Raw genomic sequence first — 26,383 nt, 5'->3', positions numbered from 1 at the left:
TCTACTGTAAGCTCCATTTAGGCAAATTTTAAATAACCAATAAGAAAACAGAACAGAATACAACTCTTTGGGTGAGGAAAAACAAAATTAAGCCAATCTTTTGGAAAATAAATCTGCTTAAAAAATAAAATAAATTACGTAATGAAATGTTTGTGTTGATTTTAATTAAATCTATGTTTTGATAATACAAATACATTAAATGCTATCTTAAAATACTATTCAACAATAGAAAATATTTAGTGTTCTTACATATACACTTTTAGGATTAAGTCATCTTTTGATTCGCCCGTCAGAAGGTCAGCTATACTGAGAGCTGCGCACCCAAAAGGTCGTCGATATTGCACGTTTGAGGAGTTCTTTTTCTCGCCTGCCCCCATTCGTCCTTTTAAACAAAAAAGCAAAAGAGATTAGCGAGAAACAATTAAATATTATGTGCACATGAGTTCATATTCAGCAATTCTATACATAAATCCTGATCTATGAGCATAGACAGACTATTACATAGCTTGGTAAAACTAACCATTAACCATTATAGCTGTGCACATGCTAACCTCATATCAGTGAATGTGGTGTAAGGGCATAAGCTGTGTGCCCAATAAAAGCTAAATACAGACAAAAAGAGAAGCAGTCTGCCAGGAATGAACAAACAGCTCAGTGGCTTGTTCTATGGCCCGGTTATCACCTGGGAGTAGCTTCTTCCAGCCCAATTGTGCTTTTCACAAAGGAAAACTCTCTTGAATTATATCAGTCTGATCCTGTCTAACAAGGTCAGTCTAGACCTGAAATACCATGATATTCTCCCCTGAATAAGGGAAATGGTAGTGAGGTGCAGAAGTGGACCCCTTACTCAATGTGCTTAGAGGCATATGGCTGCACCTCACTAACCAGGCCCAAAGGTGGCTGAAACAATCGCAAGGGGTTGCTGTTTTCCTTGTTATACATCAAATAAAAAGAGAAAATTCCCATAAATAAAATTCCTTTATTCCATCAAGTATGGGGATACAGTCTGGAGCTTGGCAGTAGCTCTTGAGGATTCCCTGCTTACAGGTGTATGTGCTGGTCTGACTTTTCTTTGGCTGTTGTCCTTGTTTTTACAGGAGAACTGCCTGATATTTTGGGGCTAGACTGACCTTGTTAGGCGGCATCAGACTGATATACTTCAGGAGAGTTTTCCTCAGGGGAAAGCACAATTGGGCTAAAATAAGCTACTCAGAGGTGGTAGCTGGGCCATAGAACAAGCCACTGAGCTGTTTGTTCATTCCTGGCAGACTACTTCTCTTTCTGTTTTTATTTGTATTATGACCCAAGGGTGATGGTGGAAACCAGACGTGGACTCCTATATAAAACGTGCTAAAGCTTTATTAGTAAACAGCTATGCTGAAACATTCAGGTTCCACCTTTCATATTCAACTAAGAAAAAACAGAATTTATGTAAGAACTTACCTGATAAATTAATTTCTTTCATATTGGCAAGAGTCCATGAGCTAGTGACGTATGGGATATACAATCTTACCAGGAGGGGCAAAGTTTCCCAAACATCAAAATGCCTATAAATACACCTCTCACCACACACACACAATTCAGTTTAATGAAAAGCTAAGTAGTGGGGTGATAAAAAAAGGAATAAAAAGAATTAACAAAGGAATTTGGAAAAAAGTGTGCTTTATACAAAAAAAACATAACCACCATAAAAAGGGTGGGCCTCATGGATTCTTGCCAATATGAAAGAAATTATTTATCAGGTAAGTTCTTACATAAATTATGTTTTCTTTCATGTAATTGGTAAGAGTCCATGAGCTAGTGATATATGGGATAGTAATACCGAAGATGTGGTACTCCACACACGAGTCACTAGAGAGGGAGGGATAAAATAAAAACAGCCATTTTCTGCTGAAAAAATTAAATCCACAACCAAAAAAATAATTTCTTTCTCATAAATGAAAGAAAAAAACTTAAAACATAAGCAAAAGAATCAAACTGAAACCGCTGCCTGAAGAACTTTTCTACCAAAAACTGCTTCCGAAGAAGCAAATATATCAAAACGGTAGAATTTAGTAAAAGTATGCAAAGAAGACCAAGTTGCTGCTTTGCAAATCTGATCAACTGAAGCTTCATTCTTAAAAGCCCACGAAGTAGAGACTGATCTAGTAGAATGAGCTGTAACTCTCTAAGGCGGGGCTGGATCCGACTCCAAATAAGCCTGATGAATCAAAAGCTTTAACAAAGATGCCAAGGAAATGGCAGAAGCCTTCTGATCTTTCCTAGAACCAGAAAAGATAACAAATAGACTAGAAGTCTTCCTGAAATCTTTAGTAGCTTTGACATAATATTACAAAGCTCTTACCACATCCAAATAATGTAAGGATCTCTCCAAAGAATTCTTAGGATTAGGACACAAAGAAGGGACAACAATTTCTCTATTAATGTTTTTAGAATTCACAACCTTAGTTAAGAATTTAAAAGAGGTCCGCAAATCAGAAAAGGAGATTGACAAGAAAGAGACGATAATTCAGAAACTCTTCCAGCAGAATGATGGCCAAACGAACAACACTTTCCAAGAAAGTAGTTTAATATCCAAAGAATGCATAGGCTCAAACTGAGGAGCCTGTAAAGCCTTCAAAACCAAATTAAGACTCCAAGGAGGAGAGATTGATTTAATGACAGGCTTGATACGGACCAAAGCCTGTACAAAACAGTGAATATCAGGAAGTTTAGCAATCTTTCTGTGAAATAAAACAGAAAGAGCAGATATTGGTACCTTCAAGGAACTTGCAGACAAACCCTTATCCAAACCATCCTAAAGAAACTGTAAAATTCTAGGAATTCTAAAAGAATGCCAAGAGAATTTATGAGAAGAACACCATGAAATATAAGTCTTCCAAACTCGATAATAAATCTTCCTAGAAACAGATGTACAAGCCTGTAACATAGTATTAATCACTGGGTCAGAGAAACCTTTATGACTAAGCACTAGGCGTTTAATTTCCATACCTTCAAATTTAATGATCTGAGATCCTGATGGAAAAACGGACCTTGAGACAGAAGGTCTAGCCTTAATGGAAGTGGCCAAGGTTGGCAACTGGACATTCGAACAAGATCCGCATACCAAAACCTGTGAGGCCATGCTGGAGCTACCAGCAACACAAACGATTGTTCCATGATGATTTTGGAGATCACTCTTGGAAGAAGAACAAGAGGCGGGAAAATATAAGCAGGTTGGTAACACCAAGGAACTGTCAACGCATCCACTCCTTCCGACTGAGGATCCCTGGACCTGGACAGGTACCTGGGAAGTTTCTTGTTTAGATGAGAAGCCATCAGATGAGAAGCCATCAGATATATTTCTGGAAGACCCCACATCTGAACAATCTGAGAAAACACATACGGATGGAGGGACCACTCCCCCTGATGTAAAGTCTGACGGCTGAAATAATCCGCTTCCCAATTGTCTAAACCTAGGATATGAACCGTAGAAATTAGACAGGAGCTGGATTCCACCAAAGCAAGTATCTGAGATACTTCTTTCATAACTTGGGGACTGTGAGTCCCACCCTGATGATTGACAAATGCCACAGTTGTGATATTGTCTGTCTGAAAACAAATGAACGGTTCTCTCTTCACCAGAGGCCAAACCTGAAGAGCCCTGAAAATCGCACAGAGTTCCAAAATATTGATTGGTAATCTCGCCACTTGAGATTCCCAAACCCCTAGTGCTGTCAGAGATCCCCAGACAGCTCCCAACCTGAAAGACTTGCATCTGTTGTGATTACAGTCCAGGTTGGACGAACAAAAGAGGCCCCTAGAACTATGATGGTGATCTAACCACCAAGTCAGAGATAGTCGAACATTGGGATTTAAGGATATTAATTGTGATATCTTTGTATTATCCCTGCACCACTTGTTCAGCATACAAAGCTGGAGAGGTCCCATGTAGAAACGAGCAAAGGGGATCGCGTCCGATGCTGCAGTCATGAGACCTAAAACGTCCATGCACATAGTTACTAAAGGGAAAAATTGAGACCTCTCGTCTACTAGTTTTAACATCAAGAGGACTAGTTTCCTCAATATCCAATGTAATCAACACTTCTTTTAACATAGAATGAATATACTCAATTTTAAATAAATAAGTAGATTTGTCAGTGTCAATATCTGAGGAAGGATCTTCTGGATCAGATAGATCCTCGTCAGAGGAGGATAATTCAGTATGTTGTCGGTCATTTGAAATTTCATCAACTTTATGAGAAGTTTTAAAAGACCTTTTACGTTTATTTGAAGGTGGGATGGCAGACAAAGCCTTCTAAATTGCATCAGCAATAAAATCTTTTAAATTCACAGGTATATCTTGTACATTAGATGTTGAAGGAACAACAGGCAATGTACTATTACTGATGGACACATTCTCTGCATGTAAAAGCTTATCATGACAACTATTACATACCACAGCTGGAGATATAGAGGCCTATTTATGAAAGGTCTTGTGGACCTGATCCGACAGTGTGGATCAGGTCCGCAAGACCTTGCTGAATGCGGAGAGCAATACGCTCTCCGTATTCAGCATTGCACCAGCAGTTCACAAGAGCTGCTGGTGCAACGTCGCCCCCTGCTGACTCGCGGCCAATCAGCCGCCAGCAGGGAGGTGTCAATCAACCCGATCGTATTCAATCGGGTTGAATTGTGGCGATTCCTGTCCGCCTCATCAGAGAAGACTCATCAGAGCGAAGACTCGCCAGAAACACGGCCCTTCAAGCTCCATACGGAGCTTGATAAATGGGCCTCATAATCTCCACAAATTTACAACAAAGGCACTTAGCTTGGAATGGAATGGAAAAAAACATAATTTATACTTACCTGATAAATTTATTTCTCTTGTAGTGTATCCAGTCCACGGATCATCCATTACTTGTGGGATATTCTCCTTCCCAACAGGAAGTTGCAAGAGGATCACCCACAGCAGAGCTGCTATATAGCTCCTCCCCTAACTGCCATATCCAGTCATTCGACCGAAACAAGACGAGAAAGGAGAAACCATAGGGTGCAGTGGTGACTGTAGTTTAATTAAAATTTAGACCTGCCTTAAAAGGACAGGGCGGGCCGTGGACTAGATACACTAGAATAGAAATAAATTTATCAGGTAAGCATAAATTATGTTTTCTCTTGTTAAGTGTATCCAGTCCACGGATCATCCATTACTTGTGGGATACCAATACCAAAGCTAAAGTACACGGATGATGGGAGGGACAAGGCAGGAACTTAAACGGAAGGAACCACTGCCTGTAGAACCGTTCTCCCAAAAACAGCCTCCGAAGAAGCAAAAGTGTCAAATTTCTAAAATTTTGAAACGGTGTGAAGCGAAGACCAAGTCGCAGCCTTGCAAATCTGTTTAACAGAGGCCTCATTTTTAAAGGCCCAGGTGGAAGCCACAGCTCTAGTAGAATGAGCTGTAATCCTTTCAGGGGGCTGCTGTCCAGCAGTCTCATAGGCTAAGCGTATTATGCTCCGAAGCCAAAAGGAGAGAGGTTGCCGAAGCTTTTTGACCTCTCCTCTGTCCAGAGTAAACGACAAACAGGGCAGATGTTTGACGAAAATCTTTAGTAGCTTGTAAGTAAAACTTCAAGGCACGGACTACGTCCAGATTATGCAAAAGACGTTCCTTCTTTGAAGAAGGATTAGGACACAATGATGGAACAACAATCTCTTGATTGATATTCCTGTTAGAAACCACCTTAGGTAAAAACCCAGATTTGGTACGCAGAACTACCTTGTCTGAATGAAAAATCAGATAAGGAGAATCACAATGTAAGGCAGATAACTCAGAGACTCTTCGAGCCGAGGAAATAGCCATCAAAAACAGAACTTTCCAAGATAAAAGTTTAATATCAATGGAATGAAGGGGTTCAAACGGAACTCCCTGAAGAACTTTAAGAACCAAGTTTAAGCTCCACGGGGGAGCAACAGTTTTAAACACAGGCTTAATCCTAACCAAAGCCTGACAAAATGCCTGGACGTCTGTAACTTCTGCCAGACGCTTGTGCAAAAGAATAGACAGAGCAGAGATCTGTCCTTTTAAAGAACTAGCTGATAAGCCTTTGTCCAAACCCTCTTGGAGAAAGGACAATATCCTAGGAATCCTAACCTTACTCCATGAGTAACTCTTGGATTCACATCAATAAAGATATTTACGCCATATCTTATGGTAGATTTTCCTGGTGACAGGCTTCCGAGCCTGTATTAAGGTATCAATGACTGACAAAGAGAAGCCACGCCTTGATAGAATCAAGCGTTCAATCTCCATGCAGTCAGTCTCAGAGAAATTAGATTGGATGATTGAAAGGACCTTGTATTAGAAGGTCCTGCCTCAGAGGCAGAGTCCATGGTGGAAGAGATGACATGTCCACTAGGTCTGCATACCAGGTCCTGCGTGGCCACGCAGGCGCTATCAGAATCACCGATGCTCTCTCCTGTTTGATTTTGGCAATCAGTCGAGGGAGCAGAGGAAACGGTGGAAACACATAGGCCAGGTTGAAGAACCAAGGAGCTGCTAGAGCATCTATCAGCGTTGCTCCAGGGTCCCTGGACCTGGATCCGTAACAAGGAAGCTTGGCGTTCTGGCAAGACGCCATGAGATCCAGTTCTGGTTTGCCCCAACGATGGACCAGTTGAGCAAACACTGCCGGATGGAGTTCCCACTCCCCCGGATGAAAAGTCTGACAGTTCTCTACGCCTGGGATGTGGATCGCTGACAGGTGGCAAGAGTGAGACTCTGCCCAGCAAATTATCTTTGAGACTTCTAACATCGCTAGGGAACTCCTGGTTCCCCCTTGATGGTTGATGTAAGCCACAGTCGTGATGTTGTCCGACTGAAATCTGATGAACCTCAGTGTTGCTAACTGAGGCCAAGCTAGAAGAGCATTGAATACTGCTCTTAACTCCAGAATATTTATTGGGAGGAGTTTCTCCTCCTGAGTCCACGATCCCTGAGCCTTCAGGGAATTCCAGACTGCGCCCCAACCTAGAAGGCTGGCATCTCTTGTTACAATCGTCCAATCTGGCCTGTGAAAGGTCATACCCTTGGACAGATGGACCAGAGAAAGCCACCAGAGAAGAGAATCTCTGGTCTCTTGATCCAGATTTAGTAGAGGGGACAAATCTGAGTAATCCCCAATCCACTGACTTAGCATGCATAATTGCAGCGGTCTGAGATGCAGGCGCGCAAATGGCACTATGTCCATTGTCGCTACCATTAAGTCGATTACTTCCATGCACTGAGCCACTGACGGGCGTGGAATGGATGAAGGACACGGCAAGCATTTAGAAGTTTAGATAACCTTTACTCCGTCAGGTAAATTTTCATCTCTACAGAATCTATAAGAGTCCCTAGGAAGGAGACTCTTGTGAGTGGTGATAGAGAACTCTTTTCCACGTTCACTTTCCACCCATGCAACCACAGAAATGCCAGAACTATCTCTGTATGAGACTTGGCAATTTGAAAGCTTGACGCCTGTATCAGGATGTCGTCTAGATACGGAGCCACCGCTATGCCTCGCGGTCTTAGAACCGCTAGAAGTGAGCCCATTACCTTTGTAAAAATTCTCGGGGCAGTGGCCAACCCGAAGGGAAGAGCTACAAATTGGTAATGCCTGTCTAGAAAGGCAAACCTTAGGAACCGATGATGATCTTTGTGAATTGGTATGCGAAGGTAGGCATCCTTTAAGTCCACTGTGGTCATGTACTGACCTCTTGGATCATGGGTAGGATGGTCCGAATAGTTTCCATTTTGAATGATGGAACTCTGAGGAATTTGTTTAAGATCTTTAGATCCAAGATTGGTCTGAAGGTTCCCTCTTTCTTGGGAACCACAAACAGATTTGAATGAAATCCCTGTCCTTGTTCCGTCCGCGGAACTGGATGGATCACTCCTATTACTAGGAGGTCTTGCACACAGCTTAGGAATGCCTCTTTCTTTATCTGGTTTGCTGATAACCTTGAAAGATGAAATCTCCCTTGTGGAGGAGAAGCTTTGAAGTCCAGAAGATATCCCTGAGATATGATCTCCAAAGCCCAGGGATCCTGAACATCTCTTGCCCACGCCTGGGCGAAGAGAGAAAGTCTGCCCCCCACTAGATCCGTTTCCAGATAGGGGGCCGTTCCTTCATGCTGTCTTGGGGGCAGCAGCAGGCTTTCTGGCCTGCTTGCCCTTGTTCCAGGACTGGTTAGGTTTCCAGGCCTGTCTGGAATGAGCAACAGTTCCCTCTTGTTTTGAAGCGGAGGCAGTTGATGCTGCTCCTGCCTTGAAATTTCGAAAGGCACGAAAATTAGACTGTTTGGCCTTTGATTTGGCCCTGTCCTGAGGAAGGGTATGACCCTTGCCTCCAGTAATGTCAGCAATAATTTCCTTCAAGCCAGGCCCGAAAAAGGTCTGCCCCTTGAAAGGAATGTTGAGTAATTTAGACTTTGAAGTCACGTCAGCTGACCAGGATTTAAGCCATAGCGCCCTACGCGCCTGGATGGCGAATCCGGAATTCTTAGCCGTTAGTTTAGTCAATTGAACAATGGCATCAGAAACAAATGAGTTAGCTAGCTTAAGCGTTCTAAGCTTGTCAATAATTTCATTCAATGGAGCTGTCTGGATGGCCTCTTCCAAAGCCTCAAATCAGAATGCCGCCGCAGCAGTAACAGGCGCAATGCATGCAAGGGGCTGTAAAATAAAACCTTGTTGAATAAACATTTTATTAAGGTAACCCTCCAATTTTTTATCCATTGGATCTGAAAAAGCACAACTGTCCTCAACCGGGATAGTGGTACGCTTTGCTAAAGTAGAAACTGCTCCCTCCACCTTAGGGACCGTCTGCCATAAGTCCCGTGTAGTGGCGTCTATTGGAAACATTTTTCTAAATATAGGAGGTGGGGAAAAGGGCACACCGGGTCTATCCCACTCCTTGCTAATAATTTCTGTAAGCCTTTTAGGTATAGGAAAAACGTCAGTACACACCGGCACCGCATAGTATCTATCCAGCCTACACAATTTCTCTGGAATTGCAACTGTGTTACAGTCATTCAGAGCAGCTAATACCTCCCCAAGCAATACACGGAGGTTCTCAAGCTTAAATTTAAAATTAGAAATCTCTGAATCAGGTTTCCCCCGAGTCAGAGATGTCACCCACAGACTGAAGCTCTCCGTCCTCATGTTCTGCATACTGTGACGCAGTATCAGACATGGCTCTAACAGCATTTGCGCGCTCTGTATCTCTCCTAACACCAGAGCTATCGCGCTTGCCTCTTAATTCAGGCAATCTAGATAATACCTCTGACAGGGTATTATTCATGATTGCAGCCATGTCCTGCAAGGTAATCGCTATGGGCGTCCCTGATGTAATTGGCGCCATATTAGCGTGCGTCCCCTGAGCGGGAGGCGAAGGGTCTAACACGTGGGGAGAGTTAGTCGGCATAACTTCCCCCTCGACAGAACCCTCTGGTGATAATTCTTTTATAGATAAAGACTGATCTTTACTGTTTAAGGTGAAATCAATACATTTAGTACACATTCTCCTATGGGGCTCCACCATGGCTTTCAAACATAATGAACAAGTAGGTTCCTCTGTGTCAGACATGTTTAAACAGACAAGCTTGGAAAACACTTTAAAACAAATTTACAAGTAATATAAAAAACGTTACTGCGCCTTTAAGAAACACAAATTTTCCCAAATTTTGAAATAACAGTGAAAAAATGCAGTTACACTAACAACATTTTTACAGTGTATGTAATAAGTTAGCAGAGCATTGCACCCACTTGCAAATGGATGATTAACCCCTTAATACCAAAAATGGAATAACAAATGACAAAAACGTTTTTTAAACAGTCACAACAACTGCCACAGCTCTACTGTGGCTTTTTACCTCCCTCAATACGACTTTTGAAGCCTTTTGAGCCCTTCAGAGAAGTCCTGGATCATGCAGGAAGAAGCTGGATGTCTGTGTCTGTAATTTTTGCTGTGCAAAAAAAACGCTAAAATAGGCCCCTGCCACTCATATTACAACAGTGGGAAGCCTCAGGGAACTGTTTCTAGGCAAAATTCAAGCCAGCCATGTGGAAAAAACTAGGCCCCAATATGTTTTATCACCAAACATATGTAAAAAACGATTAAACATGCCAGCAAACGTTTTAAAATACACTTTTATAAGAGTATGTATCTCTATTAATAAGCCTGATACCAGTCGCTATCACTGCATTTAAAGCTTTACTTACATTACTTCGGTATCAGCAGCATTTTCTAGCAAATTCCATCCCTAGAAAAATATTTTAACTGCACATACCTTATTACAGGAAAACCTGCACGCTATTCCCCCTCTGAAGTTACCTCACTCCTCAGAATATGTGAGAACAGCAAAGAATCTTAGTTACTTCTGCTAAGATCATAGAAAATGCAGGCAGATTCTTCTTCTAAATACTGCCTGAGATAAACAGTACACTCCGGTACCATTTAAAAATAACAAACTTTTGATTGAAGAAATAAACTAAGTATAAAACACCACAGTCCTCTTACGACCTCCATCTTAGTGGAGAGTTGCAAGAGAATGACTGGATATGGCAGTGAAGGGAGGAGCTATATAGCAGCTCTGCTGTGGGTGATCCTCTTGCAACTTCCTGTTGGGAAGGAGAATATCCCACAAGTAATGGATGATCCATGGACTGGATACACTTAACAAGAGAAAATGCAAACAGCATAGCACTCTGATAATATTTGGCGCCAAGTATGACGCACAACGCAAACAGAATTTTTTTTGGTGCTAACAACATCCGGAAATGACACACTCGCCGGAAATTAAAAAAATTTTGCCTCATTGAACGTAACTTTGTGGCAAAAAATCTCACGCCAAGAATGACGCAATATACTTTGGCATTTTGTGCCCTTGCGAGCCTAATTTTGCCCGCAAAATTTAATGGAAAACAGTCAATTTGAAAAAAGACTATACCCCAGGTAAGAAAAAAACTTCTTCCTAAAATATTATTTTCCCAAATATGAAACTGACAGTCTGCAAAAAGAAATATACATAATCCTGACTCAGGGCAAATATAAGTACAATACATATATTTAGAACTTTATATTAATACTTAAAGTGCCAAACCATAGCTGAGAGTGTCTTAAGTAATGAAAACATACTTACCGAAAGACACCCTTCCACATATAGCAGATAGCCAAACCAGTACTTAAACAGTTATCAGTAGAGGTAATGTAATATGAGAGTATACCGTTGAGCTGAATAAGGGAGGTAGGAGATGAATCTCTACGACCGATAACAGAGAACCTATTAAATAGATCTCCTATGAGGAAAACCATTGCATTCAATAGGTGATACTCCCTTCACATCCCTCTGACATTCACTGTACTCTGAGAGGAATCAGGCTTCAAAATGCTGAGAAGCACATAGCAACGTAGAAATCTTAGCACAAACTTACTTCACCACCTCCATAGGAGGCAAAGTTTGTAAAAACTGAATTGTGGGTGTGGTGAGGGGTGTATTTATAGGCATTTCGAGGTTTGGGAAACTTTGTCCCTCCTGGTAGGAATATATATCCCATACGTCATTAGCTTATGGACTCTTGCCAATTACTACATAATCCTCTATATTACTACAGAGGACATTCTAGCTTAATATAATTTGGGTATGATCAAAAATGCCCAAAATTAGGTAATATGTGCTTCGTGTTTTATTTAACAACAGAATAAATAAATCTTACCGATTCTGATTATGTGTACAGTAACAAAAATATCTTTCCGAAGGTCACCTGAGCTCAGATCCTAAAATGAAAAAAAAATAATAATACAAAATATTAATAATCATCATCATAAACAACAAAAAAGAAAAAAAATCACACATTAAAGAAAATACATGGCCTCCTAGCTACTTTTCATCATTTTGAATATGCATGTCCCTTTTCCATAGACCTAAGCTTTAAGGGTGTTCTAAATATTAACTTGAGAAATGCTAAGTGTTTACTTAGTTTTTTTTTTAAAAAACCACATGACTTTTTAACCAATGTCCCTCACTCACATATGTCTGTGGCTGCTAGATCTATTGCACATTGCTTTAAAGAAATACTCAACAGTCAGTTTTTAGGAACACCTGGTGTGATTTTAATTATCTATAACCCAGCACATCAATATTCAACAAACTTATGTAGACTGGAGTAACAATGTAAGTTCAGTGATTGAGATCAAAAGCTAACAACAGTATTAGAATAAGTAGGCAAATGTTTTCCACAGTTTCTTCCCGCATCAGGGCTCTTCTGGCTACAAAATGAAGTCAAAAAGTTGCACTGTGTTCATCCCATGTTAAAATATATTTGAGAAACACAAACATTCAGCTGCACAAAATGCAAAAATATTTTAGCATAATATACGGTATGTATTAGTAAATTTGGTTATATTCTGCAGTGCCAAAAATATTTTCAATGAGTGCTCCCTCTTCAGTAATTTAAAGGGACAGTCTAGGCAAAAATAAACTTTCATGATTCAGATAGAGCATGTCATTTTAAATTTTTCCAATTTACTTTTATTATCAATTTTGCTTTGTTCTCTTGGTATTCTTAGTTTGTATTCTTAGTCTGTCAAAAGAACTGAAAAAAGGGGCAGTTTTCAGAGGCTTAGATACAAGATAATCACAGAGGTTAAAAGTATATTGTTATAACTGTGTTGGTTATGCAAAACTGGGAAATGGGTAATAAAGGGATTATCTATCTTTTAAAACAATAAAAATCCTGATGTAGACTGTCCCTTTAAGGACTATTGAATGCAGAAGAATTGCATAACCCTCAAAGGTATGATAAAAAAACAACAACATTGCAATAGCACTAATTCTGAATTTGAAATGAGTGTTACATTTCTTCTGAGAGATTTAAAAAACATAATTTATGTAAGAACTTACCTGATAAATTCATTTCTTTCATATTAGCAAGAGTCCATGAGCTAGTGACGTATGGGATATACATTCCTACCAGGAGGGGCAAAGTTTCCCAAACCTCAAAATGCCTATAAATACACCCCTCACCACACCCACAAATCAGTTTAACGCATAGCCAAGAAGTGGGGTGATAAGACAAAAGTGCGAAAGCATAAAAAATAAGGAATTGGAATAATTGTGCTTTATACAAAAAAATCATAACCACCACAAAAAGGGTGGGCCTCATGGACTCTTGCTAATATGAAAGAAATGAAATTATCAGGTAAGTTCTTACATAAATTATGTTTTCTTTCATGTAATTAGCAAGAGTCCATGAGCTAGTGACGTATGGGATAATGAATACCCAAGATGTGGATCTTCCACACAAGAGTCACTAGAGAGGGAGGGATAAAATAAAGACAGCCAATTCCGCTGAAAATAATCCACACCCAAAATAGAGTTTAAATCTTATAATGAAAAAAACTGAAATTATAAGCAGAAGAATCAAACTGAAACATCTGCCTGAAGAATTTTTTCTACCAAAAACTGCTTCAGAAGAAGAAAACACATCAAAATGGTAGAATTTAGTAGAAGTATGCAAAGAAGACCAAGTTGCTGCTTTGCAAATCTGATCAACCGAAGCTTCATTCCTAAACGCCCAGGAAGTAGAAACTGACCTAGTAGAATGAGCTGTAATCCTTAGAGGCGGAGTTTGACCCGACTCGACATAAGCATGATGAATTAAAGATTTCAACCAAGATGCCAAAGAAATGGCAGAGGCCTTCTGACCTTTCCTAGAACCGGAAAAGATAACAAATAGACTAGAAGTCTTTCGGAAATTCTTAGTAACTTCAACATAATATTTCAAAGCTCTAACTACATCCAAATAATGCAATGATCTCTCCTTAGAATTCTTAGGATTAGGACACAATGAAGGAACCACAATTTCTCTACTAATGTTGTTAGAATTCACAACCTTAGGTAAAAATTTAAAAGAAGTTCGCAACACGGCCTTATCCTGATGAAAAAAACAGAAAAGGAGACTCACAAGAAAGAGCAGATAATTCAGAAACTCTTCTAGCATAAGAGATGGCCAAAAGAAACAAAACTTTCCAAGAAAGTAATTTAATGTCCAGCGAATGCATAGGTTCAAACGGAGGAGCTTGAAGAGCCCCCAGAACCAAATTCAAACTCCAAGGAGGAGAAATTGACTGATAACAGATTTTATACGAACCAAAGCTTGTACAAAACAATGAATAACAGGAAGACTAGTAATCTTTCTGTGAAAAAGAACAGAAAGAGCAGAGATTTGTCCTTCAAGGAACTTGCAGACAAACCTTTATCCAAACCATCCTGAAGAAACTGAAAAATTCTAGAAATTCTAAAAGAATGCCAAGAAAAATGATGAGAAAAACACCAAGAAATGTAAACCTTCCAGACTCGATAATATATCTTCCTAGATACAGATTTACGAGCCTGTAACATAGTATTAATCAGAGAGTCAGAGAAACCTCTATGACTGAGAATCAAGCGTTCAATCTCTATACCTTCAAATTTAAGGATTTGAGATCCTGATGGAAAAAAGGACCTTGTGAAAGAAGGTCTGGTCTTAACGGAAGAGTCCACGGTTGGCAAGTGGCCATCCGGACAAGATCCGCATACCAAAACCTGTGAGGCCATGCTGGAGCCACCAGCAGAACAGACGAGCACCCCTTAGAATCTTGGAAATTACTCTTGGAAGAAGAACTAAAGGTGGAAAGATATAGGCAGGATGATACTTCTAAGGAAGTGACAATGCATCCACTGCCTCCGCCTGAGGATCCCTGGATCTGGACAGATACCTGGGAAGCTTCTTGTTTAGATGAGAAGCCATCAGATCTATTTCTGGAAGTCCCCACATTTGAACAATCTGAAGAAATACCTCTGGGTGAAGAGACCATTTGCCCGGATGTAACGTTTGGCGACTGAGATAATGCGCTTCCCAATTGTCTATACCTGGGATATGAACCGCAGAAATTAGACAGGAGCTGGATTCCGCCCAAACCAGAATTCGAGATACTTCTTTCATAGCCAGAGGACTGTGAGTCCCTCCTTGATGATTGACATATGCCACAGTTGTGACATTGTCCGTCTGAAAACAAATGAACGACTCTCTCTTTAGAAGAGGCCATGACTGAAGAGCTCTGAAAATTGCACGGAGTTCCAAAATATTGATTGGTAATCTCACCTCCTGAGATTCCCAAACCCCTTGTGCTGTCAGAGACCCCCAAACAGCTCCCCAACCTGTCAGACTTGCATCTGTTGAAATCTCAGTCCAGGTTGGAAGAACAAAAGAAGCCCCCTGAATTAAACAATGGTGGTCTGTCCACCACGTCAGAAAGTGTCGAACAATCGGTTTTAAAGATATTAATTGAGATATCTTTGTATAATCCCTGTACCACTGGTTCAGCATACAGAGCTGAAGAGGTCGCATGTGAAAACGAGCAAAGGGAACCGCGTCCAATGCAGCAGTCATAAGACCTAGAATTTCCATGCATAAGGCTACCGAAGGGAAAGATTGAGACTGAAGGTTTCGACAAGCTGAAACCAATTTCAGACGTCTCTTGTCCGTCAGAGACAGAGTCAAGGACACTGAATCTATCAGGAAACCTAAAAAAGGTTACCCTTGTCTGAGGAATCAACGAACTGATTGGTAAATTGATCCTCCAACCATATTCTAGAAGAAACAACACTCATAAAAGACTGGAAAGGTTCTTTCTAGTGAAAATGAGCAAAGGGAATTGAATCCAATGCCGAGGCCATAAGACCTAAAACTTCTATGCATATATAGCAACTGAAGGAAATAATAGAGACTAAAGGTACCGACAGACGGAACCCAATAGAATTATCCCTTGTCTGATAGAGACAAAGACAGTGACACAAACTTTCTGGAAACCTAAAAAAAGGTGACCCTTGTGTGAGGAATCAAGAGCTTTCGAAAAAAAAAGATCCTCTATGTCCTGAAGAGCAAGTGAATCATATGAGATTCCACATCCTCAGAAAATAATCTGAATGAAAACAGAAAAATGAAAATATGCATTTATTGTATCTAATGAAAACAAATAATGCTATCAATGACCATAAAAAGGCAAAATAGTTTGAATAAAACTCCAAACCCGGTTCCTAAAAAAGGAACTGGAAGAAATACCCCAGAAGATTCCAGGTCTGAGCAGCGCTTGAACCCCATGGGTGCCCAGCCATGCTTCAACAGTACCCAAAATATATAGGACAGAAACACACTTAAAGAAAGTGTTAACTTTACTGGAATAAAATCAAAGAAATTTGGACAAAATAGAACTAAATAATTTTCAAAGAAGTCTTAACCTGCCCCTTACCAGCCAAGCTGGAATACGGCACGTACATCGCAATATTAGGGGGCTGATTTCGAACCCCAATTACAAACATGTTACTTGGGAAAGAACTCAGGAATTCGTTCTTTAATAAGAACAATTAAACTAGTATAAGCTTAAAGTTTTAGTCTTAGAACTCAATCTTGAAGCCCAGAGTAACAGTTAAGAATTGAATCCAATTATAAAAACAAATAACAAATAAATTCTTCTAGCTAAAATAGCTAAAGACATAGATTAACCCTCATTTGCGAAAATATTCAATAAAATGAAGACACAAATGGAATTATTAGCATGATAGTCCAGTTTAAAGGACCAGTCAATACAGTGGACTTGCATACTCAATAAATGCAAAACAACAAGACAAATGCAACAGCACCTAGTCTAGTAAATGTTGTCCTTTAACAATGCTAAAATAAATCATAATCTGATACTTGATCTTAAAGTAAACAGAAAAAATGAAGCAATTGCAATATCCAAATAAATCACAGGACCAAGAAAAGTACCTGAAACTAAATAATTTTCCATAAATAAGATACAACTATCTAAAGGAAAATAAATACTATTTTGCTATAGAAACAATAGCATAATTAGTAGAAGTAGAGATAGCCCCAATAAATTGGAGAACCCTCCAAATCAGATTTTAACTGCTGGCAAAGAATATAGTTTAAAACCTTTGAAAAAGGAATAAAAGAAAATTCTCAGCCTATTCCATTCCCTAGAATGGGGAATTGGAAAGAAAAAACCTCTGAAAACACAGAAGAAATAAATAGGCAGAAATAGTGTCAGCTAGTCTTGAAAAAGAACTAGTTACCTTAATATCCAAAATAATCAACACCTTTTCAACAAAGAACAAATGTACTTTAATAATAGAATAAAAAAGTAGATTTGTTAGTGTCAATATCTGATTAAGAAAATTTCTGAAAGAGAAAAAACATCATCAGAGAAGGATAAATCAGTATGTTGTTGGTCATTTGAAACTTCAATAATTAAAAAAGAAGTGAAAAAGACCTAAACATTTTATAGAAGGCACAAAGTCAGACAAAGCCTTTAAAATAGAATCAGAAAATATTTCTTATAAATCTTCTAAATATTTCTTGTACATAAATGTAAGAATGGAAATATATAAAGCATAAACACTAATGGATTCTGCATGTAAAAGTATATCATAATACCTTATTACAAACCATAGCTAAAGATAAACATTTATAACATTTAAAATAAATGAACTTAGCTTTGGTAGAACTGAAACTCAGTTAAGCGTTTTTCCAGAAGTGGCTTCTGATTCAGGGACAATCAGAGACATCTTGCAATATGTAATAGAAAAAACAACATATAAAGCAAAAATGATCAAATTCCTTAAATGACAGTTTCAGGAATGGGAAAAAAATGACAATGAACAAGCTTCTAGCAACCAGAAGCAATAAATAATGAGACTTAAATATTGTGGAGACAACAATGACGCTCAAATTTTTTAGCGCCAAAAAAGCCGCCCACATTATTTGGCGCCTAAATGCTTTTGGCACCAAAATGGCGCCACATCCGGTAACGCCGAATTTTTTTGGCGCAAAAACGTCAAAAAAATGACGCAACTTCCGGCGACACGTATGACGCCGGAAATGACAAAAAAAATTTGCGCCAAGAAAGTCCGCGCCAAGAATGACGCAATAAAATGAAGCATTTTCAGCCCCCGCGAGCCTAACAGCCCACAGGAAAAAAAGTCAAATTTTAAGGTAAGAAAAAATTGATTTATTCATATGCATTATCCCAAATATGAAACTGACTGTCTGAAATAAGGAACGTTGAACATCCTGAATCAAGGCAAATAAATGTTTAAACACATATATTTAGAACTTTATATAAAAGTGCCCAACCATAGCTTAGAGTGTCACAGAAAATAAGACTTACTTACCCCAGAACACTCATCTACATGTAGTAGAAAGCCAAACCAGTACTGAAATGAGAATCAGTAGAGGTAATGGTATATATAAGAGTATATCGTCGATCTGAAAAGGGAGGTAAGAGATGAATCTCTATGACCGATAACAGAGAACCTATGAAATAGACCCCGTAGAAGGAGATCATTGAATTCAAATAGGCAATACTCTCTTCACATCCCTCTGACATTCACTGCACGCTGAGAGGAAAACCGGGCTCCAACCTGCTGCGGAGCGCATATCAACGAAGAATCTAGCACAAACTTACTTCACCACCTCCACAGGAGGCAAAGTTTGTAAAACTGATTTGTGGGTGTGGTGAGGGGTGTATTTATAGGCATTTTGAGGTTTGGGAAACTTTGCCCCTCCTGGTAGGAATGTATATCCCATACGTCACTAGCTCATGGACTCTTGCTAATTACATGAAAGAAATGTATTTTCCCTTCACTACAGTCATCAGCGAATCACAGACTCACATATGCATACACTGTGAACTCTTGCACATGCTCAGTAGGAATTGTTTCTTTAATGACCTGTTAATTACAGGATTGTCCATTGTTTTAATATTAAGGGCTTCACTTCCGTGTACTTTTTGGACCCACAAGCCAGGAAATCAATTGCTGGACTTACTACTAAGTACTTAACTAAAAATAATATCTTTGCTCTCCCTCTCATGTATAACTTAGGAAGAAAAAAAGTATTAATTATATTTGTAAAACTTAAATATGCATATAGAATGAGCAGCAAAATGACTGAAATATCTCAATGGTTAAGACACCAAATTCTCGGGGGGGGGGGATGTTGGCAGACAAATTATGTCATGCTGTGTTGTTGCCAATAGAGTATTGTAAAGTCCTGGTCAGTCACTCATTCTTACATATCCCAACCATTCCTCACCTAGCATTATTTTCTGTTAGACAGTTTGGCAAGTCCCTCAACAACTTTATTCATTCTTGACAGCTATCTTTTTCTCACAGTATTTCCCTCAAATATCAACATCACTGCATTCATGTGTATAATTCCAAGATATGAAGGAGTAACTTCAAATTTGAGGAAGTGTGATGATGCTCAAATTGTTTCAAGAAAGATAATTGTTTTACCTTCATTTAACAAGCATAAGTGAAGAAACAGACCCAAAACTTATACTGAGAACTTCAAATATATACATTTAAACCTGAGTAACTCCTAAAACAACAAATTGCATTATAGTTTGGAAGGTATACTAATGCTATTATAGCTTATAAAAACATACTGGCGCTTATAATGATTGTACTGAAATATTTAACATGATAAATATAGAAAAAAGGATTATAGTTTCATCAAACAGGAACACAAATGGCTCACTTACGATAAAGAGGGAACTATATCTTTCTGTCTTCTCTGGATTTTTTGGCAATCCATTCCTGTTCAGTCTGACAAAGAATCGTTCACTGGAAGAAAGAGTTACTGGTTTAATAATCAAGCACAGTCTATTTGAGCAGCTTATTAACATATTTTATGTTCCATAGCAGGCTTCACAGCTCACAATTTTTTATTCCATCATATCTAAGAAAGTCACTGTCATAACTTCTAAATTACTCAAGATTAATATGTGATCTAAATCTCACAAACTCAGTAATTGATTAAATTGACAGCTCATGTCCATTTTGAAATAGTAACAGAGAAAATATAAAACAGATAGATACACACAGATATACGTTAAAGAATGACAGCTGTTAGATAGGGCAGACCTCTATGTGACTACATAATATGTGGCTTGAAAATATTCAATAGTTCCAGACAAGTAAGAAATTGCAGAGGTCAAGTTAAAAATGTGATTTTTCCTCCCATCTTTGATAGAGTGAACTAGTAACTTTTTCCCCATGGGCTAGTAACTTTTAACCCCTGACTAGTAAATGTTAAAAGCAGATGTATTTAGTTAGCATATCAGATATTTATCAGAACTTCAAGTTTATTAGAGATTTATTAAAAATACTTAAAATACTATAATTGAGTTACTTACAGTATATGTTTCTTTATGAAAAATGACATTGTCTGCAATTACATATAGTAAAAACACACAGAAGTTTTAAATGAATTTATGCATAATGTCTTTGGAATTTCAGATGTTCTGTACTGCATAATTCATGTAGTGAAATCTTTGTTAAAGCCAAACATCAAGTACCATCAGTGTTTAGCTCCAAATAAGCATATCAGAGGGATTAAGATTTTTCAGCATTAAAGCACGTGACCTTTCTCATTAAAATATACACACAAATGGCATGGAACGCAACCCTCAGAAGACACATACAATGTAAAATTCCAAGCCAACTAAATGTCTCCATTAAAATATGTGGTGCATTTTCAGCTGTCTTGAGAAGAAAAGGGATAGAAAAATAACTAACACTGAGCAGATTAATCTAAGCAGGTCAGCAGGGGATTTTAGCACTAAAGATTCTCTCATAATAACAAATAGGACAGTCTCCTCTAAGCTACAGTTAACCTGTTGACTAGATAGATAGATAGATAGATAGATAGATAGATAGATAGATAGATAGATAGATAGATAGATAGATAGATAGACAGACAGACATACAGACATAGATATATATAGATAGAATAGAGAAATATATTTCAACCAAAAACTTAGTGAAGGTGAAAGATAGAAAAAGAAAAAAAAGAGGAAAAGAGGGGAGAGGAAAAGAAAGAAAAAAGACAAAGAGAAAGGGAAAAAAGAGAAAATGTGAAAGAGTAAAAAAATAAGAGGGAAATGGAACAGAAAAGGAAATCAAAATGCAAAGGAAAGAGGAAAGGAAATTCTCCATCTCCAAGAAAGAAATGCATTCTTTTCTGGTAGTACAGAATGTGCTTGTGTGTAGGTAAATAATGTGCAGCAGCAGAAATTAACCACCCAGTGGTTGGTGACAAATAAAGAGCCCAGCCCATATGAAAGGGTGGTTCTGAAGTAGCTTTGAATACAATTTTAATACACAACATGGCTAAATATCCTCTCTGCAAACATAAGTGGTAGTGCAGAATGTGCTTGTGTGTAGGTAAATAATATGCAGCAGCAGAAATTAACCACCCAGTGGCTGGTGACAAATAAAGAGCCCAGCTCATATGAAAGGGTGGTTCTGAAGTAGCTTTGAATACAATTTTAATACACAACATGGCTAAATATCCTCTCTGCAAACATAAGCTGTTCTTAAAATTAAAATAAATGAACTTGGGGGAACTTCCGGGTGGTGGCTATGATCGGTCGCAGGATTGTTTGCTGCTCCAGGTCTTAACTCCACTCTGCCCATAATACTCATATAAATGCTCTATTGAGCTTCACCAATGACTAAATCTTCTGCAGCAGAGAAAGACCTCTCGAATGATACCATTCTGTGCCCTAGACTTGGCGCCCAACTCAGTCTACCGGAATACTACATAGGTTGCGGCCTACAACATAACCCCCCGGCAGGAGGCCAGAGTGCTCCTGTCGTTACTACGCAGTGATACACCGCAAAAACACAGCAAAAAACCTGCCTATAAAACTTCAAGTTGAGGCAGATATAACTACCATGGAGCTCACGTACCTCCTAAAAGAAATAAGCTGTTTGCTTCTACAATACCAAGAGGAATTTTCAGAAGCACTTTGCAAACTATCTTACACTCCCTCTGTAGATACCACTTTGAACGCCTCTCTAACGGTACCGGCAAGTATACCAGGCAATGGGGGCGCAGTAAATACCTCAGATGGTAGACTGACATCTCCCCAGACAGCCATGCATGTGGGGTTAACACGACTGCCAGCTACGGAGGGTGTACCGGAGGTGAAAAGCACTACAGGGTCAAGAGGAACCCTCATGTTACCTACCTACTACCATGCTGGAGCTAAAGAACGCATGGATGCCGAATTTGTGGCGCCTGTCTTACAAACCGAGGCTGCAGAGACTCAAATGTGCCAGGCTGCGGTCCAGAAGACAACCCTGAAAAAGCTGGACAACTCAACGACCAATCCGGTTCCAACCACTCAGGACAGGAGGAACGATCCTGTAACGCATACGCAGTTTCAGCCATCCTTAGCATCGTTCTCTGTTAAAGGCCCGATTGGGCTGATTCTCTCAAAGCCGCGATGACTACCAGTGCCAGAGAGTTGAAGGTGGAAGGAAAAAAGACACTCACCTCATATACCACTTCTTCTGTTGGCTATGCCAAGTCTGCAGTGGTACGTGCTTTGTACACAGCGACAGAAAATGGGCTGCGCAGTCAGCAGGGCTATTACCCGGATCATGAAGACAGGTGAAGGTTGATGAGTTCTACCTACCGCAAGCACACATCTGTAGTAGGTATGATATGGAAAACCAACTGAACAATGCCATAAATTGCCAACATAAGCTACTGTCTATCTAAATATCCTTTGGCTGCCAAATCTTCACCCTCCCTATAATCGTTTTCTACAAACTCTAACTATAGCCTAATGAGGGTAATAGAACTTTATATACGGGGGAATTCCATATTATCCTTTAAAAGTCTGTATGCTAGATGCTTGTACTTTTCTTACCACTTTAAGCAGGTCTATTCTACTAGTTACCTCATAGAAGGTTGGTAGTTATTTAGGTTTAATGTTCAGAAGGTTTGCATTTAACTCTATACTTTATTATCGTTTGGCAACAGCTAATAGTTTCAAGGATCCCACCACTTTAACACACAGGGTTTATAATAGTGCATTGAGTATATATGCTAATTTACTGTGTATCCCTCCCTTATTGACCTGTGCCAGTATCCATTGAAAACTATACCTATAGGTCTACTAGTTCTAATAGATGTTTTTTGGAACGGCATAAAAATATTTGCCCTTCCATCATCACCATATTTCTATGTAAGGGTACCTTTTTATGAGGAATGTCATTGTTTAAACACTTAGGTCTTTCATCAAGAGGCAGCTCAAGATTTCATATGTACCTCATTATATGAATATATGTGGTTAATACGCAGTTCTTAACCATTGCAAATGATATGCTTTACACTGCAATAACTCCACTGACCTATTGTTAAAGCGTCCCCCCCTCTAGTACATTTATGCTAATCATATTGTGTGGACAACATTGAATGCACTTGATTCCATGAGATGTCAGCTAGTATACAGACCATAATACAATCAGCAGCTTTGGTATTTCTAGTATGCTAGTATTAGGCTTGCTCACATTAGAATTGCATTTTGTCTCCTAGAAAAAAATATATGTAGAGCCTCAGTTTCAGCACATAGCAATACTAATATATATATTATGCTTCAAGATTCCTCTAGACAATGATCCTTAGGCCTTTTTCTTAGTCTAAAAAGGGCGCCGCCTGTGGCCGGAGTGGTGCAACCCAATACCTTTCACAACCTGAGGATCCTTTCTATAAGCAATTACGTAATTGTATGTCTGAGTAGCTCTCTATGTCTATTTTACACCATAAAGTCTTCTGAGCAAGGAAAGTGCTTACTCCAACCTACCAATTTAGGTCATTTAGCATATAAGGCCTTCATAGTTTATAGGTTTAGCACTTAACGGATACAACCAATGTACCACATGAAAGGGGTGAATGTATTGGAGGGGTGATATTTACTACAGCCTTGTCTGGATATAAACTCAATAAGGGACTTTCTTAACACAAACCTAATGCCGCTATCTTGGCCCATTGAACCTAATAATATACTCCATAGTTAAGCTATAATTATGTGACCATGTCAACCGTAGCCTTCTAGCCTCACTATCCTTAATTTACACCTCTAAATATGCTGTGTTTGAATAACTCTAGTGTGATCACTAGCTGACTCTCAAATAATTGTCAAATGGTCTAATACTGCTCTGAAACTGAGAGATGATACATTTTCTTGCATTTTATACTGAATATTGGGACCTCCTTATAATCTACATATTCCTGGCCCCATATCACTTCCATTAGCTCTAATAAAGGGTTTTTAAAATGGCTATTGCTCTACATGTAAGGAGTTCCTTTTATTGTTATTATTTATATTCTAATAGGGGATAATCGGCCATATTTCAACTAAATAATATACAGGTATAACCATGTTACTTTCTAACATACTATTTACAGCGTGCATTACCTAAGTTAACTATTAAAAAGGAGGTTTGTTTGGGGGCCCAAAAGTTGTCTCCCTTATTCCATGATAACCTTCACTAACCATTTTATTTTGCTTATGTATGAGGTCCAAGAGTGGCCTCCCGAGCTCATTAGAAGGTTTACATTTAAATTGGCAAATCACTACTGTATACTAGAATTGTTTACTAATGCTTGTTTTCCTTTCTGGATTACCTGTATACACTCTATATTGTAACGTACTTGACATTCTTTGTAATTGCTAAATAAGTATATTGTATTTCCTTTTTATTCTCAATAAAAAAATAAATAAAATGAACTTAAAAGAGACAGAAAACAACTTAAGCTTTTTATATAAACAGTAAAAAACTTGAGATTTTTATATAAAATGTTAAGCTATGTGTAATTAAATAACTTTACAATATACTTTCATTATTTATTTTGACATCTTTTCATGTAATTTAGGTCTAAAAATTGAGCAATTTCTGATTGTCAGAACATGAAATGTTAACTCTAGTACATATCTGTCCCTAATTGACTTTATCAGATAACAACCGCAAAACACCATTCTATACTGACTTTATCAGAGGCTAGTCTTGTTACCTGTAATCTAAAGCCCAGTTTTGCTCTTCCAAGTAAGGTGAGTAAAGTTTGACTGCTGAAAACTGACATGTGCAGCTGTGAAAAATTCAGACAAATTTTTCGGAAATTAGTTTCCCCGAATATTCGTTTGCTACACGAAACAAACATTTTGTTAAATAAATGAAAATGTTCCAAAGCTTAGCGCTGCAGCTCTCAGGGCCTACGCTAAAGGACCTTCTCCTTTAGCGCAGGGGGCCATGCACCAGTATTCAAAAACTGTGTCAGCTCAGACAGCTAGTGGCGGTGTTAGGTGTATATTGCTTTTGTGTCATAAATGCCACCACTGACTCTCTTAGAAGGTGTGGTCCTTGAATACTGGTACACAGGCCCTCATAGGATACGTGCATATGCCACAGAAAAACTGTAACAACTGTTGATAGAAACATTTTTTCTAATGGCAGTATATTGCAAAAATGCTTCTATTTCAAACTGAAATGCACCCGTGCATGTTTCTATTTAGACCTTTTTATCTCTTTAATCTTAAAGTTACATTAAACACAAAATATAATCATCTATAAACACTAAATTAAAGGGACATTCATTAGCTTCCAAGTGAACCACAATTACAGTCCTTGAGGAAGATGATTAGACACTAGCATGATCGATTTCAGGGCTGGACCTCATTCACTGAAGAACCCTTCCAGCATTGTAGTAAGTGACAGTGTGGCTAGAATTAAAATTCAAGGAAAATGTTTCACTTTCTAATAAGGCATCTATAAAGGTTTTATGATACCTCATCCTTCAGTGACTATGTTATTAAAATTCAACGGAGACGAAGAAAATGTGAGCTTTATTTTACTTAAATACTGGCTGGTGACTGTCTTAAAAAAGCATCAAACAATTTGAAAGTCCTATATAAACTTTCATTATTCATTAAACTTTTCAATTTACTATATAGCAGCAGCGTTTGCAAAAATATTTCTCAAGATCTATATGCGAATATCTCTTTGAAAATCCATCTGAGATATTGTTTAATGTGTATAAGATTGTAATGTGAATTTTTTATCTCCATAGTTAAACATCTCTCTATACATGTAAATCCATGTTTCTCTACGTATGTGTATGTAGGTCTTTGTAAAATCCCTGCATTGGCTATTTTTCTAACACCCGAGATCTCGTATCTTTGAGCCCTTATAACTTTTGTGTGCAATATTTATTTATTTTTAAATTATTTTTATTGGACAGTGTTAATATGAGTTTAAGGGGCAGAATTATTAAGCTCCTTCAGGCTCGCCGGAAACAGAAGTTATGAAGCAGCGGTCTAAAGAATGCTGCTCCGTAACTTGTTCGCCTGCTCTGAGGCCACGGACAGAAATCAACCCGATCGGAAATGTAAATGGATTATTGTATTTATTATCTGGAATATGTCACTATGAATCTTTTTCCATAGAAATTAATTGTGATGAT

At 38.6% G+C, this 26,383-nt stretch overlaps 1 protein-coding gene across 1 annotated transcript in view; it reads right to left on the bottom strand.

The window, feature by feature from the left end:
• DOCK4 (dedicator of cytokinesis 4) overlaps nt 1–26,383 on the bottom strand; it is a gene marked incomplete at its 5' end in the record, with an annotated part of 608,904 nt that overhangs the window by 535,932 nt on the left and 46,589 nt on the right. Inside the window, 3 exon segments of the mRNA XM_053716722.1 lie at nt 250–382; nt 11,738–11,798; nt 19,611–19,692. Of these exon segments, the coding sequence (XP_053572697.1) occupies nt 250–382; nt 11,738–11,798; nt 19,611–19,692 (276 nt within the window).

This window comes from Bombina bombina, chromosome 6 (assembly GCF_027579735.1).
Source record: "Bombina bombina isolate aBomBom1 chromosome 6, aBomBom1.pri, whole genome shotgun sequence".
NCBI classification, from domain to species: Eukaryota; Metazoa; Chordata; class Amphibia; order Anura; family Bombinatoridae; genus Bombina; species Bombina bombina.
Note: the sequence above shows the minus strand (reverse complement) of the source record. Positions and strands in the feature narration are given on the sequence as shown.